We start from the raw sequence: 22,198 nt of genomic DNA on the forward strand, positions 1-22,198 counted from the left end.
GGGGGAAGTGGGCACGCTAGAAGGGAGGAATAGGCTGCAATCAGACCTAGACAGGTTACAGGGGTGGGCAGATGAGAACAGGATGGGTTTCAACACTGATAAGTGCAAGGTACTGCACCTGGAGGAAAGAACCAGCGGCACAACTACAGGTTGGGGAACTCCCTTCTTGTCAGTGCAGAGGCAGAAAAGGATCTTGGAATCGTTATTGATGCCAAATGAACATGGGCCGACAGTGTGGGGACACGGTCAGGAAGGCCAACCATACCTTGTCACGCATCCACAGATGCATCTCAAGCAGGTCCAAGGAGGTGATCCTCCCCCTCTATGCAGCACTGGTCAGGCCACAGCTGGAGTACTGCATCCAGTTCTGGGCGCCACACTTCAGGAGGGATGTGGACAACATCAAGAGGGTCCAGAGGAGGGCCACCCGCATGATCAGGAGGCAGCAGGGCAGGCCCTACAAGGAGAGGCTACGGGACCTGAACCTGTTCAGCTTCCACAAAAGAAGGCTGAGGGGGGATATAGTGGCCGTTTACAAACTGATCAGGGGGGACCAGCAGGCATTGGGGGACTCCCTGTTCCCCCGAGCACTACCAGGAGTGACTAGAAATAACAGTCACAAGCTGGCAGAGGGTAGATTCAGACTAGACATCAGGAGGCACTACTTCACAGTCAGGGTGGCTAGGATCTGGAACCAACTTCCAAGGGAAGTGGTGCTGGCTCCTACCCTGGGGGTCTTAAGAGGAGGCTAGACAAACACCTTGCCGGGGTCATTTGACCCCACTACTCTTTCCTGCCATAGCAGGGGATCGGACTTGATAATCTGCTCAGGTCCCTTCTGACCCTGCCAACTATGAAACTATAAAACTATAAGTGGACTTTGCACTTGTCCTTGTTGAACCTCATGAGACTTCCTTTGGCCCAATCCTTCAATTTTTCTAGGTCACTCCAAATCCTAGCCCTACCCTCCACTTCGTGCGCTACACCCCTCCAGCTTGGTGTCATCTGTGAACTTGCCGAGGGTATAACCCATCTCATCTTCCAAATTGTTAATGGAGATACTGAACAAAAGGGACTCTCGGGGCACTCCATTTGATACTGGCTGCCAGTTAGATATCGAGCCATTGATTACTACCAATCCAGCCAGCTTTCTATCCACCTTATAGTCCATTCATCCAACCCAACTTCCCTTCTTACAGCCTGGATCCTGTGGATGTCACAAGAAAGAAACTGAATAGGAAAGCACAAGAAGACAACATTTGGGAAACTGGGCTAAAAGACCAGAGTAACTGACCAAATAATAATTGAGGGGGTTAATTAAGACCTACTGGGTGCATCTACATGTGCACCTTACTGCATAGCTGATTAAGTACTATCTACATGTGTGCCCATTTTAGGGTGCAGGAAACAAATTGACTCCACTGTAAGAAAGTACTGAATGGAACAAATATTATCCTATGGCAGAGTCATTTAGTGTGCCGAAAAGCACGTGTAGACAGTGACTGGGGCTAGCTAGGGCACAAAAGTGCTACTGAGCAAGGGCTGCCTGCCAGCTAGCCCTGTGCTGTAGTACCCTTGGTGGATCCAGACAAGCATGGATGTGCAGTACCAAGCACCACAGACCTGTTGGCACCGCACATGCTGTACATGCAGGTGTTCCCTGTACTGCTAACTTGCAGCACAGGGGAGGGCGTTTGACCCCAGGAGATCCTGGAGTCGAAAAACCCATTCTTAAAAAAGTAGGGCAGCACACGTGGTGGCAGTGCATGCCATCCAAAACCGGAGCCTTGCTGGGTAGAGCCACACACTGGCTCTTGGCCAGGCTCCCTGCTGCAGGATTGCCATGCTGCAGCTTCCAGAGGCCCCTAGCACTCCAGGTAAGGGTCAGCACAGTTGCTAGCCCGAGGCTCTCCTACCCCACCCGGAGCAACATGCTGCATGCCAGAGGGCACTTGGCATGGGCATTCCAGGGGGACAAGTAGCAGCAGCACACATTGTGCTGCTGCTGTTTGTCCCTGGGGAAACCCATGTTCCTGCTCGTGGGGACAAGCCCTTTGTGCCCCACCTAGCCTCTTCACCATCCTCCGCCGCCACTTGGAGCCCAGGGCTGACTCCCATGCTCTCTGCCAGCCTGGGGCTGCTCCACCCTAGCTCAAACAGCTGCGGTACGCAGGTACACGTGAAGATGCTATGCCTAGGAACAGCTGACTCTGGCACAAACTATGCTGGAGTTTATTGCTACATGCTAATTACACTTGTAGATGCACCCACTGAATATTAAGTGACTAATTTAAGGGGCTAATTTAGACCTAATGAAAGTCAGATCTAAAAGTCCTTGCATGATAGGACTGCTGTGCACCAGTGCAAGCATGCACCAACTTTAGCTTTGAACTTACTTTAGTTTTGAGACAATCAAACAGAATGACCACACGATGGCAGCCTAGCACCATAAATTGTATAAGTAGGTCTAAAAACTGTCTGATTTCAGCTACTTTCTGTGAGACAGCTGGAGAACTAATCTCAGGTCCAACTGTTCCCTGATGTGGGGGAACAGCCTGTAATACAGGCTTTGAATTGTGCAGTTTAATCCCACCTCCATATTTGGGCTCTGTCCCCACTTTGCAGAGTCCATTTCTTCTCCACATATCTTAAATTCTTTGCCAGACTTCCTTTGTGCAAAAATGCACTGCCTCATTATAACATCCTTCATTTTCCCATCCTCCCAGTACCCTTGCTAAGTTGATTCCATTCCAACCTTTCCAGCAAAACCTCCAAAGCCCCATCCCCTTGTGTGAGTGACAGCATCATTTAGCTAAGTTTTCCTCGTGTCTTTGTATGGATAAGAAAACACTTGGAATTGGTTCTTTAGGCCCTCACTTGAAAAAAAATTCTCTATGCCTACAGACACTACCCTCACCTCTGTGTTGCTGCATTGTCTGGGGCTTCCAGCATCTCATAAGGCTTTCTGTGACCTTCATTAAAGGGGGTCAGTAAAGGGTCAGTTCCTTACTCCAGACCAATGTTAGATGTCTATTCTGTCTCTCTCCCCCACCTAATCCAGCAGCACAAAAAAGGCTTTTTGTCTCTCAAATGTAATAGGTAAGTCAGATTTACTGCTATAGGTTAATTTGCATAGTTTATTCCTAGATGAGAAAAATGAACGAAAATAAACAACTCTTCACCATTCCCCACATGTAGCACTTACTCTGTGGGTGTGTCTACATGTGCATTAGATCTGAGAGCAGTTTAATCATGAGTAAATGCTCCCAGGTAGGAGTCTACACATGTAGGGAAGTGGGAGATTTGCTGCTAATAGCAGCAAACTGCTCCTGCTTCCTAGGGCCCTGCAATGGGCCCCTGGTGCCACCAGGAGGAGCTCTAGGATTCCCCTGGGTGCTAGCCCAGGAGCTGGCATGGAGCACCAGGCCAGGAGACAGCTGTCTCTGGGCCAGAGCTGAGACATTGTTCCTTGCCCTCAGGGGCTGCCTGCTTCTGGGGCAGGGACAATGTGCCCCAGCCGGAGCTCCTAGCCCTGGCTCCCAGATCAGGGCAGGGGACTTGGAAAGAGCTTCAGGGGAGGGGCAGATCCCAGCTCCCTGCCCCAATCCACTAGTGGGGCAGCTAGCAATGAGCCCTTAGCTGGGTGGGGATTACTTGCTATTAGCTGCCCCACTAGTGGATGGGAGCAGAGGACTGGGACCTGCCCCACCTCTATCACCCATTTGGGGTGTGGGGCTGGGACCTGCCCCTGACCAGGACAGTTCCTAGCCCCCACTCCGCAATCACAGCGTGTGGGCTAGAGAGCTTGTTCCCTACTCAGTTCTGTGATCATGAAGCTGGGTAGGGAACAGACTCCTCAGTCCCTGCTAGCAGAGAGCTCCCAACGCCAACTCTATGGTCAAGGGGCGGGTGGTGGGAGATCCCGATATCCCAGCGCCAGCTCTGTAGTCACTGAGCTGGTGCTGGGAGGTCAGGATCTCCAAGCACAGGCCCCGTGATCATGGAGCTGGTGCTGGGATCTCCCAGCCCCCCGCTCCAGATCACATTCAATTCAGATTCAGCCCGAATCAGGGACAGTGATTTTATTCATTGATTTGGATCACTGTCCCAATTCAATTCAGCCGAATCTGAATCTGAAAATTCGATGCTGATTCAGAGAATCAGCAATTCAGCCATAGACACGGCTTGAAATATTTTTCTACATGCCTCGAGGTACCAGGCATGGCTCACAAACACTGTGAAGCTGGGGTGGATGGAGCGTCCCACAGGAGAGTGGGGGGGCCCCCTGCGTGCTTGGCAGTGAACCCGGAAGTGGACCGGAAATACTTCCAGTCCACTTCCGGGTCTGCCGCTGAGCGCACGGGGGAATCCCACTTTCACCCCCCCCCAGCTCAACCATCAGCTGCTGGGGGCCCCCAAGTGCACCCCCAGACCCAGGAGGCACCGGTCGCTGAGCCGGGGGGTGGGGATCCCCCCGTGCTCCGTAACAGACCCAGAAGTAGACCAGAAGTGCTTCCAGGTCCACTGCTGAGTGTGTTGGGGACCCCCCTGTGCTCCCATGGGATGCTCCATCCACCTCAGCATTCACGAGCCCCCTAGTACCTTGAGGTATGTAGAAAATTTTTTTTAAAGCTGTGTCTATGTCCGAATCATCGAATCTTTACAAATCGATTTAGAGGGTTCCAATTCGATTCAGAGAGATTAAAGGGTCTCCTGATTCGATTCGGATTCCGAGATTTGGCCGCCAAATTGGACCGAATCTCTGCTGAATCGAATCAGCGACTGAAGCTTCACACAGCCCTACAGATTTGCTCCTGGTCAGGTGTCTACATGAGTGCTACTGCACAGTTAGTAATCGCAAGTAAATTTGCTACTTGCATTTGCAGATAGCAAATCTACTTGTGTTTAGCAAGTATCATAATTTATGATACTGACCAAAATGAGAGAAACAGGGCATGTTTACACATCACCATATGGTGACATTGTTACTGTGCCGTGTTCTAGTACTTTCTTTTGGAAGTACTAAGCATGGTGCAGTACAGGCTGTTACTGCGCCATGCAGGCGACACATGCTTAAATTGTGGGAAGCACATGACTAGCAGTACACTATAGCCAGGAAGCATGCACTATGGTGACCTAACTGGCAATCACATGTAGATGCACGTGATTGCTATGTCACTGTACAGCACCATGCAGTGATGTAGCATATCGTAGGCCTGTGTGAAGCGGGTAGTATTCACTTCAGATTCGGATTCAGCTAATTCAAGGGACAGTGATTCGATTCGGTGATTCAAGTCATTTTCCCAAATTCATTTGGCTGAATCTGATTTGGAAATTCGGCTGCTGCCAAATCACCAAATCTCCGAATCACACAGGCCCCATCTCGTGCCTGCTCTCAGTGGCTGCCCTGCCTGTCTCAAGTCCCAACTCTTTGGGGAAAAAACCCCCCCACTCACTGGCTGCTGCCAGGCAGGGGGCAATTCCCACTGCCCCTCACTGCATGGGGGCCTCTGCCATGAAACCCCAGACTCCTGCCCACTCCCCCAGCTCCCCCATGGCTGTCCTGCCCGCCTGAGCTCCAGCCCTTAAAAAAATGGAGGCAGTGAGTACAGGGGTTTTTCTTTTGTTTTTTTTCTTAAAGTGCCAGAGCTGGGGTGGGCAGGGCAGTGATGGAGGGGGTTAGGGGAGCAGTCAGGGATTAGCAGGTGCTGGGGAGGGCTGAGGGAACAGGCAGGGGATGGGGCCTGGCAGGGCCCCCCCATGGTCCCCTCCCCCAGTCCCTCCTCCCCCGCCCCCTACTTACCAGCTCAGAGTCTGGGTCCGGCTCCCTGCTGCAGCGGGTGGAGACTGCCTGAATCACTGAAGCTCTACGAATCTTTTCTGAATCGATTCAGAGAGCTTTGGATTGATTTCAACTTTTTAATTGGTCCCCTGATTCAGTTTGGATTTGGAGATTTGGTCACCAAATCAGGCCGAATCTCCTCTGAATTGAATCAGCACCAGAAGCTTCACACAGCCCTAATGTATCACTATGTCGCTGTAGGGTGATGTGTTAGGTGCACCCACAGAGTAGGTTCTACATGTGCAGAATGGTGAATAGTTGTTTATCATAACTATTTTTTTCACTGTTTCTCCCAACTGAAAAATCAAGTATTCGAAGACCTCTAGTAGAGGTAAATGAATGAGTTTTTATAATAACACTTACTGTATAATCCTCAGCGATCCTGGTTTTCTCTGATTTAAAAAAAATCCCCAATTTTTGGTTAAACAAAGTAATCCCAAATCCACATTTTTCCATGATTTCAATGAAATGCTGCTAATATATAGATATGTATATATTGGTGTTTCATTTTGATCATGGCAAAAAGTGGATTTGGGGTTACTTTTTTAAACTGAAAATTGGGAATTTTTTTAAATCAGAGAAAACTGGGATCCCTCATAATCATCACAGCTTAAATACGTCAAATGCTATTGGCATTTTACCATGGGCCAATCAAGTAAAAGAAGAAGAAAAGAAAAGAAATAGCTGGATTATTATGATTACTTGGTAATAAAATAATGATAAAGTAAAAATATATCTTTTGTTGTCAGGCTGATCCCGCAGAAAGGAGAGATGATTCTCCTACAATCGTAAGTCTTCTACTTCCATATGGATCTTCAGTTTTTTGCTGCCTTGATCTATACACTTATCACTGTGTAAAATATTATTACGCGCGTGCAAATAATTTTCATGCCCAGGTGACGACTAAATATTTAATGCTCTTTGTTATATACTTTTATTTACAAAATTCTGAAAAATTCCAGATCACTAAATCACAATCAGTGGATTTGGTAATAGAGATCTCCAACACATTTGATACTGTAGAGAGAGACCTTTCTACACATCTCATTTTCCCACTGATTTCAGAAGGTAGTAAAACATCTTTTGATTATTATCTGATCTTGCATTTAGCTGAAGAAAAGGTGGCACACATGGTTTGTTTCCCCCTACACATGGTTTGATTTCAGAAGGTAGTAAAACCATCTTTTGATTATTATCTGATCTTGAATTTAGTCATAGAAAAGGTGGCACACATGGTTTGTTTCCTTCTTTTAAGATAGTTTAACTAAAGACACAGGAAAACTTGAGCTCACATAAAGCACTGGTGCTCTATTGAGGCACAAACATTTGCCATAACCTGCCTTCTTTAAGCAATTTACTTTACTTATCCTGCCTCAGTCCAGAAAACCATCCTAGACCTTAGAGGAATTAAATCCCAGCAAGAGTACTATAGATTTATAGAGTAATGTACATCTTGTGGGTCTATACAATATGTATGGAATAGTAATTATGACACATTATTGCCTGAGTCCTAAAGTAATAATGTATCACAAACACAGTGAAAAGTATTAGGAGAATGCAGGAATTTACTTCTCACAATATCACCTAACCCTGCAAATCTCTGATATGACAAACTGATAGAAGTCCATCTTCCTTTTCAGTTTCTGTTAAAGAGCCATTAGCAAGGAAGGGGACCAAGAAGTCTCTTTTGAGCACAAGAATTAAATTGCAGGTTGTGACCTTTCAAATTTTAACGGAGAAAAAATAACTTCCAAACAGAAAACTGTCAGTAGAGGGAAATGCTTTGGAAGAAACTGCATATGTCCACACTTTTTACATTACGGAGAAATGGTCTTCATATAAAGCTTGCTTTAGAAAATGGAAATTTGTACATTATTAACATCTATGCAGAGACTGAGTACTTTTTTCCCATAATTGCTTTGATATTAGGTAAATGAGAACACCTACAGATTTGAAAATTTTAATGCAAAGAAAAAGCACTTCTTGAAAATCAGAGCCCGTGGATACAACTGTCTCATAAGTGAAAACTGGGGGGAATGGAGTGAAACAATTGAGTTTGGTAAGAATGGAAGACTGTATATTCTTGACTTAATTTTATCCCAATAATTCCCTATTTCACTTGCTATCTTGCACTCACAGGGCACACCTACACGAGACGCTTTACTGTGCATTAAACGAACTTAATGAGCAGCAAAATGTCACCATCTACTCATGCGCAGGACTTTTATTACTAAATGTTTAGGATTGTGAATCCAAAAAAACTGACAAAGCTGGTAGGGAAATAGATAGTGCCCGAGCGAGGGACTAACAATAGAAGGATGGGAGTGAGGAGGGGAACGCAACTAGGTTACTGGAGATACAATGTTAGCCAACTAAGCCCAGGGGTAGGGAGGAGGGGGGAAGGGGAGGGAGGGGGTTCGCGACACTGAGAGAAAAAGAAGATAGATACACACAAACCCGTTACAACGGTCCGCAATGGTGGAAGAAGCGGTCCGAAGAAAAAGTGTCTTAGTCCATATAGAGTCTCACCGCAGGGGTCCTCTTTGGGTGGAGCAGGGTCATCCGTTGGTGAAGAATCGTCTCGAAGTGAAGGTCCATCTGGTGCAGAGGGGAGGTTCAGGCAGTCCCCTCCGAGTCCAGTCCGGCGGCAGTTCATCTGGTGGGGTCAGTGTACTGACGGTGGCCCATGATGTGTTCCACGTAGATGTCACAGGACCAACAGGTGGTATCGGACACCATGAGGCAGCGCATCAGCTTGGCATAGCGGCGGGAGACGCGGCAGGCACACAGGACGCTCTCGTTGCTGGGGTCCCAGGCTCCGAGCGTTTCCACGATGAGTGCGTTTGACTGTCACATCGTAGCCACGGCCCCTCAGGATGTCGGCCAGCGGGGCGTACTTCTCCCGCTTGCGAGCCCGAGCGTCGGTGAAGGCTTGGTGCCAGTTCTCGAAGGGGATGGTAAGGTCCACGATCACGACCTTCTTGGCTTCCTCGTTGGTGATGACGATGTCGGGATGCATCTGGCTCTCGCAGCCCAGGACGGTGCGGTTCATGGAGATCTCTCCCACTGCGGTTGGGATGGCCCTCACTAGGCAGTCCTAGACAGCGTTGTGGCGGAGCTGCCAGGCTCTGGCATGCGGTTTGCAGCTGCAACCACCTGGGGGAGGGTCTCTGCTGCGTAGCCGCACCATCAGCACCTCTTGTCGCGGTGGCCAAACAGACGGCCCGGTTCAGAGGCAGGCAGTTGAGGTGGGCGCGGTGGAGGAAGCACCAGTCCACGAAGCGCATAAAGCTCTCGCTGGGCATAAAGTGGTTGCTGGAGTCCCACTTCGAGGTCCCTCATGCACAGGACTTTTATTAGTAAATGTTCAGGATTGTGAATCCAAAAAAGCTGACAAAGCTGGTAGGGAAATACATAGCGCCCGAGCGAGGGACTAACAATTGAAGGATCGGGGTGAGGAGGGGAACTCAACTAGGTTACAGGAGATACAATGTTAGCCAACTAAGCCCGGGGGTAGCGGGGAGTTAGGATCTCATTGTGGGGGTCCTCTTTGGGTGGATCAGGGTTGTCTGTTGTTGAAGAATCCTCTCGAAGTGAAGGTCCATCTGGTGCGGAGGGGTGGGGTTCAGACGGTCCCCTCTGGGTCCGGTCTGGCGACGGTTCGTTTGGTGGGGTCAGTGTACTGGCAGTGGCCTGCGATGTGTGCCACGTAGATGTCACGGGACCAACGGATGGTGTCGGACACGATGAGGCAGCGCATCCGCTTGGCATAGCGGCGGGAGACGCAGCAGGCACGCAGGATGCTCTTGTTGCTGGGGTCCTGGGCTCCAAGCATTCCCACGATGAGCGCGTTGACCGTCACGTCATAGCTGCGGGCCCTCAGGATGTCGGCCAGCAAGGCATACTTCTCCCGCTTGCGAGCCCAGGCATCGGTGAAGGCTTGGCGCCGGTTCTCAAAGGGGATGGTAACATCCATGATCGCAACCTTCTTGGCCTCCTTGTTGGCGATGACGATGTCAGGACGCATCTGGCTCTCACAGCCCAGGACGGTGCGGTTCACGGAGACCTCCCCCGCTGCGGCCCGGATGGCCCTCACCAGGTGGTCCTGGACAGCGTTGCAACGGAGCTGCCAGGCTCTGGGGTGTGGCTTGCAGCTGCACAGCACGTGGGGGACGGTCTCTGCTGTGTAGCCGCACCGTCGGCATCTCTTGTCCCAGTGGCCGAAGCGGATGGCCCCCGGGCGCAGTGGAGGAAGTGCCAGTCCGCGAAGCGTGTGAAGCTCCCACTGGGCATGAAGTGGTTGCTGGAGTCCCGCTTCAAAGTGACGTCGAAGATCTTGCCCTGGTTAGGTTCGGCCCTCAGGTCGCTGGCGTACTTGTTTCGGATGGCGTCCTTCAGGAAGCTCTCCAGGAAGGTCCTCGTGCGGGGCGTCACTGTCACGGGGTCACAGTAAATTAGTTTAATGCACAGTTTGCTAGTACCTGTAGATACAGTTACTAGATCAGGGGCGGGCAATTATTTTGGCTGGAGGGCTAGCTGCTTAATGAGTTTTGGTGAGCTGTTGAGGACCACAAGGGTAGCCCTGCTGCTTGACAGGTGGCTCCACATCCTGGTCACCACATGGGGATGAGAAGCACAGCCCAACTGGCCCACCTCTATCATGTGGGGCTCCATGTGGCACACATGCAGCTCTTGCACTCATGCACCATTGGAGGAAAGCCCCACAAGATGGAGCCAGCTGCCTCTGCCACTCCCTGCCACGCAGGCCTTGAGACTCCATGGTGAAGCAGGGTCCGGGGCTCCCCTCCACTTCTGCACGATAGAGGCAGCCAGACAGGCTGTGCTCCTTGCCCCCATGTGCAGCGCTAGCTGGAGTCACACACCTCTGGCAGCAGCACCTGCACTGGGCACAAGTACCCCAAGCACCCCGACTTGGTGCTGCTGCTGCCACCACTGGTGGGGGCTCTGTGCCATGGGTGGGGAGTGAGTAGGGGATTCCCACACCTCCTGCCCCCCCCTTAAACCCACACCCTGCCACCCCCTGAGCACGGGCTCTGCACTGCTGCCAGCCCAAGTCCCATGCTCTGTGCTCCTGCCCAGGTGCAGCTTCCCTTCCCTTCCTGCCCCCGCCCCTTCCCTATCCGGTGCCTGGAGTGAGTGGGATGCTGAAGAACCCAAGCAGGTCCCTTAGCAACTACAGCAGTGACAGCAGCAGCCCTGCTTGGAAGCTGCATGCTGGCAGGGCTGGGCCCTTCTGTGCACAAGGGTGGGAGCGAGGCACAATAGGGTATGTTACAGGGGTGTGTGTATACATGGAATAGGCAATGCATTGGCTAAGGACAGGGGGACATGTGCCCCCCCTGAAATTGTCCCTTACTGGCTGGGGAGTGGGGAGCACTGGCTGGTGCCTCCCTGAGAAGCGCTGGTGGCATTTCCAGTTTTGCCAGCGACATTTCTGGGTTGCTGCCGGCGCTTCTGGGATTGGCCACAGCGGGACCCCAGCCGGTGCTTCTGGGATAGGCCACTGGTGCCCCCCTAGAGCCAGAAGGCACCAGTTGCCCATGATATGTGGGCATCTCACTCCCACCCTCATGGGCAGAAGGGCTGGGCGAGGTACAATTAATTGGTGGGCGCCCATGGGCCAGATTGCCTGACAAGCTTGACCAAGCCCATCGGCTGTATTTTGCCTGCCCCTGTACTAGATTAACCACATATTAGCTACTGCACAGTAGCGCATGTGTAAACACTAACAGGTCCAAGGAGGTGATACTTCCCCTTTATGCAGCATCGGTCAAGCTGCAGCTGGAGTACTGCGTCCAGTTTTGGGTGCCACACTTCAGGAAGGATGTGGACAACCTTGAAAGGGTTCAGAGGAGGGCCACTTATATGGTATGGGGCTGGATCTCTTCGGCCTCCACAGGAGAAAGCTGAGAGGTGATCTTGTGGCCTCCTACAAATTCATCAGGGGAGGGGACAACAAGGAATAGGAGATGCTTTGTTTACCAGGGCACCCTTTGGAGTAACTAGGAACAACAGCCACAAACTGACAGAGCGCAGGTTTAGGTTAGACATCAGGAAGAACTTCTCTACAGTAAGGGTTGCCAAAATCTGGAATGGGCTGCCAAGGGAGGTAAGTGCTCGCCACTTGGGAGTCTTTAAAGGAGGCTAAACATGCACCTTGCTGGGATCGTCTGACCCCAGCGCTTTCCTGCCCAGGGCAGGGGGTCGGACTCGATCTGCTATGGTCCCTTCTGACCCAAACATCTATGAATCTATATAACTGAGAGCAAATCTGCCTCTGACTGTGACACCAGCAAGGGGCTAGTCTTGTACCTGGGGCAGAGTCACATGGCTAGGATGCCTCTGTAGCTGGCTCAGACTGGTCTCCAGATGCCTGACCTGACCCCCCGGGGCCTATGCCCCTAGTTGTTGCCTGTCCCCAGGTACCATGTCCTTCTGCTGTGGGCATGGGCCAGCCGCAGCAGTGTTGCAGACCCTGGCTCTTCCTCCTGGGGCCTGTCTCTCCACTGCCTGGCCCCCAGGCACCATGCCTCTGCTGTGGGCATGTGGCAAGCCCTGATGGCACCCAGAGTCCCTGCCTGAGGCCCTGAAGCTCTTGGCAGCACAATCTCCAGTCTGGGGCTGCCCACAGGACTATGTTCTTCATGCAACAGCTGGACTGCATCCTGGCTACAAGGGACCCTGGTGAGGGCCGAGAGAGCACGAGGGATAGCTCTTCCTGCTTGTTCCCCATACTCCTAGCATTGGTTTACAGGCAGCTGAGGCCCCCAAATGACACCCTTGATTTCCTGAGATGCTATGGGAGAACCGGTCTGTTAACATTTTCAAAAACAGTTATCTTAGTGGACTCCATGTGGGAGCTTTCCTGTGTGCCAGTCCCCAGGCCTGCTCCACTTGGAGTTTCCCCACCCCCCAGTCAGTTTAAAGCCCCGTTCAGGAGATCAGCCATCCTGGCTGAGAACAGGGACTTACCGCTCCACATGAGGTGGATGCCGTCTCATCCCAGGAGTCCTCTCTCCCCGAAATGCACGCTGTGGTCAAAGAAACTGAAGCCCTCATGGTAGCACCACTGTTGGAGGCGTCTGTTTACTTCTTCCACACAGCCTTCCCTCTTGGATTCATGGCCTGCAACAGAGAGCACAGAAGAAAAAACTACTTTAGCCCCCTGTAGTCACTTACAAGCCAGTCCAGATTACTCCTGGCCGTGTCGTTTGTTCCCGCGTGGATGACAAGCATGGAGTAGTAGTCAGAGGGACGGATGAACTTGGGCATCCTCTCCGCAACGTCTTGGATGTGGGCCCCAGGAAGGCAGAAGATCTCTCAGGCCAGGGGGTCCAGATGGCAAATAGGGGCATGGAGAGACCTCAGGAGAGAGTCCCCACCACCACCACCACCTGGTGTCCCCTCCTAGGGGTGGGAGTACTTACCTCCTCCTCTGGTGTCTCTGTTGGAGTCTCCTCATGTATGAGGGGAGCGTACCTATTATGCAGCGTCAGGGGAGGAGCAGCCCTAGCTTTATATGCTCTGGATGTGGAAACTACTGTCTTCCAGGTAGCTCCAGGAGGGTCTTTGTGGCCAGTCTTCTTTGTGGCCACCTTCTCCTTCACTCTTTTCTTCTCTACTTCTTCTTTTTCCTGGAGTAGGGCCTGGCAGTAGCTGTCAATTTAATCTTCGTGGGCTCTGATGGTGCATAGCTGACGTATCTCCTCCTCAAACTCCCACACTCGGCCCTCCAGAGACTCCACCAAGGACATACCTCTCAAGTGGGGGTGCCCCCATGCACTGTTGCCAGCAGCTGCACCAGGCAGCCCCCGCAGTCCGGGGCCACAGGGTCTGTCTGGGTGGAGGTCTCAGCGATGTTGGGATGCTTCCGGGTACAACGAGTTGCCACCATGCCCGAGGGTGATTGTGTGGTAATAGACCATACTACTACTCATGAACTGCCAGCAAACTGCTTCCCCTGTTGGCAGACCCTGCTCGCTGGCTCCCTGGTCACCTGGGGAATCTCCTTTTATATCTTTCTGGGTTTGGGCTGACTCACCCCTTTGTTGGGCTTCTGTCAGGCCCAGGCAGCAATCACACAGCAGGCAACAATCACACAACAATCAGCAATCAACACTCACTCAGCAATCGGCAGTCACTCCCAGCCTCTCAGGGTACACACCACACCAAACAAACTGTCAGCACAACCAAAGGTACAGGCAACTGGATCACTTACCTTTCCTGGGCAGGATCTGGTGCCTGGCTTCTCTCCTCCTTCCTCCTCTTGCCTCCAGCAACTGCCAGCAAACTGCTTTCCCTGTTGGCAGGCCCTGTTCACTTGGCAAGGTGTGTAGCATGCGTGTTCCCCAGGGACAAATAGTAGCAGCACAAGGTGTACCACTGCTTCCTGTCCCCAGGAGAAACAAATGTCCACCCTTGTTTGGATGTGGCCTTGTATACTTGTTTTCACGCCTAAAGGTGCATGCCCACAAACCAGAACATGCATTTCCCTGGGGACAAATAGTAACGGCACATATTTGTGCTGTTGTTAGTTATCCCCAGGCATGCCCCTGCACATGCACTTTGGCATGCAGCAAATTGACCCAGGTGGGGTAAAGGGCTGGCCCCAGCAGCCTTACCCGAAATCCTGAGGGCCTCCTGAGGCAGCAACAATGGTAATCTGACTGCTTGTGGTCTGGCCGGCAGCTGGAGCACAGCTCTGGCTGGCCATGTTCTGGCTACTCGTGGTGCATGCTGCTGCCATGTGTGCTGCGCCACTTTTTTTTTTATGCAGTGTTTTTAGATACCAGGATTTCCCAGTATCTAAGTTTGCTGCTGCACTGCAAATATGCAGCACGGTGAATGGATTACCATGCTTTGTATGTGTTTTGAGGCACCTCAAAGGGCTTTGGGGCACCACAAATCCTACATTCCCACTCATGGGGATGCAGCCCAATTTTCCTAATATTCCACAGCAACATACAGCATCCTTAAAATGATCTCCTAGCACCCCAGGATGCTCTGGCGCCTTTGTTGAGAATCACTGCTGGAAAGTAGCAAGTTAAAGGATTCTAAAATAACACAGATTTTATACAATTATTCATTACTATCAAGCACCAAAGTGTTATTTTACTTCACTGTATAAGAACCCATTCACTATGCTAGTAATGACTAACTTTGTGATTACCTTTCAGGTAATGAAGAATCTGTGTCTTTAACCATAATAGTTTTAATCTTTATACTTGGAACAGTCACAGTGGCACTGCTTGTGCTTCTTCTCTCCAAAAGGTAACTGTAACTAACCCTAATCAATTGTAATTGTGTCTGTTTTATTTATATGGTTATTGTTTATTTTTTCACTAGCACTAAAGTTTGCTGACTTGTCAAAATTTTCATCCACTTTGTGCTGATGTAAATGACTTCGAAAAGTACAGGTCAATTGAATGTGAGACCCAGTATTTCTTTACGGGAGTAAAGGCCCTAATTATACTTAGAAGCATGACACTGTTATTCAGTAACAAAACAAATAACATCAATCAAAATTTGAGATAATTTAAGAATATCACTCCACTTTAAGTTAATCTAATTAAATTTTTTAGTTCCCCTGTTCTTTATCGCAGGAAAGAAAAATAAGAACGTTCTCCAACATAGCAGAGAAAATATATGTACATGTTCTACACCAAATCTTTTCTTTTCCTCACCATCTTCTTTTCCTCCCATAGGTATTGTAAAATGAGAATTTTTTTCCCTCCTATTCCACAACCAAAGAACAAATTTAGTGAACCTGCAGCCATTGATTCAAAAATACAGGTGAGTATATTTGTTTGTGTGTGTGCTGCTTGCAATTCAATTTTTATACATTCTAGGAATATCATATGAAGTAATATTTGGTGTTGGATGGAGTGTTTCATCCTAGAAGTGCTCTTATTGTAGTGATGATAAACTAGTGATCCTTCAGTACATATCTGCCAGCAAAAGTAAAGATTGAATTATTAGATTTTTACTTGGGTTGGTAAATTTGCCTGTAATACCAGATAGATGTTTGTGTCTTGAAGATATCCAGAACAATACAACACTAGCCAATGGATCTGCTAGAATGACAAAAAGGGTAAATGTCACAATCTTGATTTAAAACATGGAATTAAGTCAAAGAAATAAAGGCAAGTCTTTTGCCAGTAGTGATGTATTTTATCTTAATTACTGTCTTAAATTTAATTTGAATTTTACCTGACTAAAATTCTACTCTACCTACAGTATATGTGGGTTAGTTTCTACTATGGACAACTAGAAAACAGAAAGAAATCACCAGGGATTCTGGTTTTCTCTGATAAAAAGTAACCCAAAGATCCACATTTTTCCATGATTAAAATGAAACGCCACTATTACACACACGCACACATTCACTCAGACAAACACACACACACACACACACACACACACACACACACACACACGTATTGTTTCATTTTGATCATGGAAAAATGTGGATTTTGGGTTACTTTTTTAACCCAAAAATTGGGTAATTTTTTTTTTTTTAAATCAGAGAAAACCAAGATCCCTGGAGATCACAAACTGTGAGTAACTTTCTTTTTCATGTTTTGAGGAACAGATTAAATCACTTAAATGTCCAAGTCAACACCTTAATTTTTATTCAGTTTCACATAATTAATTGAGACACAATCCTGTGCTCTAACTTGCCAACAGTCCTGAAATAATCACAGTTGGGTCTAAGGATATATATTTACACCTTTTTGGAAACATCCGATGCACTGCCAAGTATTTCATGCTCATTTTGCCATAGGATGGGGGGGAAGCTGTTATGCTATTCAATGTACTTTTTCCTTTTAATGGACAAACTATGGTATACAGGCAACCCCTGCTTAACAATGTTTCGCTTAGTGTTATTTTGCTATAATGCTTGTTTTTCATTGATACCCGATTCCACTTAGGCTTGAAAAGTTTCGTTATAATGCTCACAGTTGCCCATTGGTTTGTCAAAAACTTTCAGTTTTGCTTAACGCTATTTCTGCTTAACGCTTGTTTTTTCAAGAACCAATTTGGAGCGCTAAGCGGGGGTTGCGCCTGTACAAGAGAAAAATGATAGACAAAAAGATCAAATCTGTCTGTGAGAAATCCCAAGCACTATTGGATAAACTGGAGCTGCAAGAAGTAAATCTGTTCCTAATCCCATGTATGAAATACAGATGTTTTTTCTTCTTTCCTCAGAGAGAATTTGAGACTTCATCAATAAAATATGAAACTGAAGAAGTAATAACTACTGTGGAAGAAATATCTCCATTTCCAAAAGCAAACTGAAACATTTGGATTTCCTAGCTCAGACAATCAAGATACCCTTATGGAAACTGCAAGATATTTTGTGTCATTTTTAATGGATGGTAGAGCTATACATACATAAAGTTGCTTAAAACTTTAAAACTTTATCTTCAGTTGCTCCTAATTTTACAGTGAGCACTGGCAGAAAGCCATGGCTGTTGCTATGGGAACCTGGCTGCAGGCTCCCAGCCAGCAGCTAGCCCCTCCCAGACTAACGCTGAACTTCTGTTTGGTCTGGGGTTATTCTGTAACTCAGAATACTTCACAAAAATCAGTCTGAGTTACAGCTGGGAGCTGCACTTGTGTGTGCAACCTTGGAGCAGTTTCAAATGCAGGGGGAGGGGAGGGGGAGCTGCTGCTGCTTCACTCTCTTTTCCCTGTGCACTAGGCTGTAGGAATGTAGGTGAGCTACATTGCCCAGCTGTAACCCCGGATGAAACAAATGTAGAGGTTTGGCTACATTTATGCATCTCCAGCAAAACCAAGGAAGTGATTCTTCCACTCTACTTGGCTTTGGTGAGACCACAGCTGGAGTACTGCATCCAATTCTGGGCACCGCACTTCAACATGGTTGTGGTAAAGCTTGAGAGAATCCAGAGAAGGGACACCTGTATGATCAGGGACTTGCATGACAAGCAACATGAGTAAAAGCTGAAGGACCCGTAACTATTCAGCCTTAAAAAGAGAAGGCTGAGAGGGGACTTGGTAACAGCTTACCGCTGCATCAGGGGTGTACATCAAGGGCTTGGTGAACAACTGTTCACCGGGGCACCCTTGGGAAAACTAGGAGTAATGGTCACAAACTCCTAGAAAACCATTTCAGGCTCAATATTAAGAAAAACTTCTTCACAGCTAGGGTGTCTAGACTGTGGAATAAGCTCCCTTCAGAGGTGATGCAATCATCTACCCAGGAAATCTTCAAGACGAGACTGGACAGTCACCTCATTGGGGTCACCTGGCCCCAGTTGTCTTCCCTGTTTGGTGCAGGGGGCTGGACTTAATGATTGGCCGGGATCCCTTCCAGCCTCACAATCTATGAATCTATTTATATTTTTCCAGGCTTCTGCACGTGCAGCTGTTACAACTGCAGCACAATCTACAGCAGAGCTGTCCAACTTCTAAGTTGCCAGGGGTAACATGCCATGAAACCCACATCAGTAAAGGCCACAGTTGTGAGAGTCATGAGCCCCTGGATCATACTAGCAACTGCATTGCATATATGAGCAACCCCCTTGCCCTCTTACCTGGAATTTTGGGTCAACATTAGGATGCACCAGGGTTTACAGGCCTCCCATCCTTAAATTTCCCAAAAATATATTTAGGAAATGAAAGCACAAACTCTGAATCCACAAAGATAATGGATTGAATCTAATGGATAACTAGGATTCCCATTTTAGGAATGTGTAATGCAGTCATTTTGGGAAAGACAGACAGTGGACTTGGTGGTATAATGAAACTACGGAAAATGCACCCATGCAAAATCCCTGTGTTTTTTCTTGAGCATCTTCACAGGATGTGATGTAAAATACAAAGCATAAACAGATGGACAACATTCCAGAGAGAATGTACACCTCATCATCCTTAACGCTGTATGAAAGTTGGATCAAAGATAAACTCATTAGGTAGTAATATAATATGCTTATAGTTTGTGAAATATAGGATAGAATTGGGGGAAGGGGTAAATAAAAACAGTCAGATTCTTATTTATAATTCAATACTAAATAGACTCTTTCAGAAAATAGATCTGAAAATAGCATTTTCACTTAATTATATTACCTATATTCTTAAAGGCGTTGTGTTGAGGAAGTGAGGAGAATTTTAGGGCTATATGGCAAAAAACATATCCTGAAGGCTTATAATTCTTAAAAGAGCAAAGATATTTGTGGATGATGCATTTATTGTATCAGCTATATAGCTGGGATAACATTAGACAAGTTTTCAAAGGAAGTTTGGATTTGAAAGTTTATCTAGCTTTATCCCATCTATACAGTTGGTCCAATAAAAGATATCCAGCTGACATTGTTGTTTCACTTCTATTGATTAGCTTCTCCCGCCGCCCCTCCCTTTTATTTTTAATGCAATACAAAATCATACACATATGAACCATGTACAGCCCCTGCCAGGCAGTTTCTGTTGCCCCGTGCTCCCCACCACCCTCACACAGCACAGGAGGGAAGCCCTGCAAGCAGTGCTGGATTATGACATGCTGAGGCCCTAAACTATGCCCAGTTGAAGAGGCCCCATATGATAAAAATAATCCATGAAATTCATGAAAATGGATTTTTATGGAATTTTAAGATGAATTATTGTTATTTCTGCACAAATTTATGGACTCAATATGAATAAGTGTGGAGCCATATATATGTATATTTATGTCATATTAGAAGGAAAAGTCTAGTTTTTTTTTTTCTTAGTTATAGGCCCCTCATATTGCGAGGCCCTAAACTGTACCTTAAGTAGTTTAAGCCTTAATCTGGCACTGCCCGCAGTGGGCAGGGAAATCAGCCGTGTCCAGTGCATGGGGATTCCTCTCCGTGCTGCGCAAGCGCAGCGGGTAGTGCAGTCAAGAGACCGTTCACAGCCCCCACAGATGTGCAGTGCTGGCCACAGCCATACGCCACTGGGCATCAGTGCCTGCGCCAGACAAGAGCACCCCTGCCTGCCATTATAACAGGGTCTTCCCAGCATGTACCTCTTGTAATTTGATATGGAAGTGAAGGATTTTGAAATTAAACATCCCTCCCACTGGGAATCAGGACCCAGTGGGAAGTAAATGTGCAAGGGACAAGTCTAGGGTGTCTTGCCCCTTGTGCTGGCATGAGTACTGCTAGGCAGTATTTGGGTCACCATGACCTTAAGAATCTGGATAGTCTGAGTCTTATATACCAATTGAGCTGAGGCAAATTGTCTATTTAGTTTCCCAAACACATATCCAGTCCCTGGTTGGTTTTGTTACAAATATTCATTAAAAACAAAGACTGGATCAGGAAGCCAGAAATAATTGACCAGAAGTAGAGATTTAGCTTGTAAAGCTAGTGGCAGGTCTCTGGACAATGACAGTAGTCCTGCTTCATGCTCATAGCAGAAAGGTATAGATAACATGGGCAAGTGATGGAACAAGATCCTGAATTCCACTGCGGCAAGCAGTGTATCAGCTGGCTCGAGAGTAGCGCCATGACAGATAACACAAAGCAGGGGGAAAAGAAAAGCTCTCAATCAGAGTGTACCAAAATGCAATTGAACAAGCTGCAGGATTAGTACCAGAAAACAGTAAAAGAGAGCAGCAGAAATCAGTGGGAAGCCTGCTTCAAGCTGTACGTATGCTGGGTCCAGAGTGAAAGAGACTTGGGGACCTGTTCAAGAACACGCACATGAAAGGTCTCAGAGACTGTCACACACTTGTTCCGTAGTCATGCAGTGTCCTCCGTACATAGCTAAGCTACCACACAGTGGTCAAAAACAGAACTTGCATTGTGCCATATCAAATGTGATATAATGTAGACATGCAGTAAGTAATAAAATTAGTAGAAATAAAAAGTAAAAATAAATTCCCCCCTCCCCCCCGATGAGAGGCATGATATAGAGAAGATAAGCTAGTCTGTCGTTGAGTCCACATTTATGCCCAACCACTGCTGCTCAGCCCAGACAGACAAGCTCAGTGCTGACGTGCGGTCAGGGCTGTCGCAGGGTGGAGGCTGACAGGTTCAGGGGGCTGAGCGGGGGCTCCTATGCACAGACCACATACCCCCCCCCCACCACACACAGTTATACCCCACAAGTACAGAACCCACTGTGAAATCAGTGGAAATGCCAAATGGACCATGCTTACTGGAATTGAAGGTAAAGAAATACCAGCTGATTAAGTAGTACAGAATTCTGTCTGTATTACCATTGAATTATATGGAAAGCTAGGTTTTCAGATGGAAATGCTTACTACATCTGCTGCAAACTTGAGAGCTATCAGTCATGGATACTTTTATCTTTACATAGCACGCCAAAGAAAAAAAAGATTCCTTCCAATATACACCACTTACAACCTCAGCAATACTGCTGGAACACTTTTGCCTTCAGTTAAAGTATAGCTATAAGGTAGTAAGCTATTCTCTTCACACAGAAATCCTGTCTCTTGCCCCTAGCCGTTAAATGTGCTATATTAAGAGCAGCAGCATAAAAAGCTCTAAACTTCACTGTCTGGATTTTGAATGGGAAAGGGGCCAAAAGTAACCCGTAAATTAAATTTCAATAGCATCTCAACTAAACAGCAAATGAACAAGCTTGTTCACATTGTCTTCTGCCCATTTGTTAGATCTCCTACATAGTTCACACTGCTTTTGCTGTCTTCCCACAAGTGAGCATTAATCTGTATACAAAGATCTGAAAATTGAGGCCTGATCTCCCTTAAAAAAAAAAAAAAAAAAGGCCAATTTATCAAATCAAACTCCATGCAACTAGAGCATACAAAATGACAGATCAATATGGAGATCAAAACACTCCTCTCCCAGACTGTTGTCCCAAACCAAATCCCTTTTATAAACACACTGGGCACATCTACATATGCAATTAATGTGACTGAGTTTACTGCACAATTTGCACTGGAGTAAACTAATCCAAGCACAGCATCTACACATGTTTAAAGTGCACTACACTTTAGTCCGGTCTGTGACAGGACTATCCAGCAGTGCAATAATTTAGGCTACAACAGACCAGTTATGGCACATGTTTAGATGGTGATGCTTTACTGAGCAAGTTAGTCTACTAAGCAGTAAAGCATGCTATGCAGATGCACCCACTGGTTGCTGATCAAGCCCAACCCAATTTAAGATGCCAGACAATAAGAACACATGCAAGTAAATAACATTTCCAAGCAGCCATAATGCCTTCTAGTGACCTACTTTCCTAGTCCAGTGCAATTTAAAAAAAACTTCTATAAAACTAACACTTGTTTTTAAAACTAATACTACTGTGTATAATTTAAAAAGTTGAACTATTCATTGCTCAGTCATTAATTCTTCCCAAACA

The 22,198-nt window shown here is 47.5% G+C and overlaps 1 protein-coding gene across 3 annotated transcripts in view; it reads left to right on the plus strand.

Moving 5' to 3' along the window:
- LOC102384353 (granulocyte-macrophage colony-stimulating factor receptor subunit alpha-like) overlaps positions 1-17,359 on the plus strand; it is a 45,520-nt gene extending 28,161 nt beyond the window's left edge. The window contains exons 8-12 of one of the 3 annotated variants that reach the window (XM_006027300.3): positions 6,592-6,630; positions 7,772-7,901; positions 15,040-15,133; positions 15,568-15,655; positions 17,072-17,359. In XM_006027300.3, coding sequence (XP_006027362.1) covers positions 6,592-6,630; positions 7,772-7,901; positions 15,040-15,133; positions 15,568-15,655; positions 17,072-17,161 — 441 coding nt within the window. In that variant the 3' untranslated portion in view covers positions 17,162-17,359. The remainder of the gene's footprint in view (positions 1-6,591; positions 6,631-7,771; positions 7,902-15,039; positions 15,134-15,567; positions 15,656-17,071) is intronic. The other 2 variants (XM_006027301.3, XM_006027302.3) reach the window with 2 other exon arrangements.
- Positions 17,360-22,198: the final 4,839 nt, after the last annotated feature.

Source organism: Alligator sinensis, unplaced genomic scaffold, assembly GCF_000455745.1.
Source record: "Alligator sinensis unplaced genomic scaffold, ASM45574v1 scaffold395_1, whole genome shotgun sequence".
Lineage (NCBI taxonomy): Eukaryota > Metazoa > Chordata > Crocodylia > Alligatoridae > Alligator > Alligator sinensis.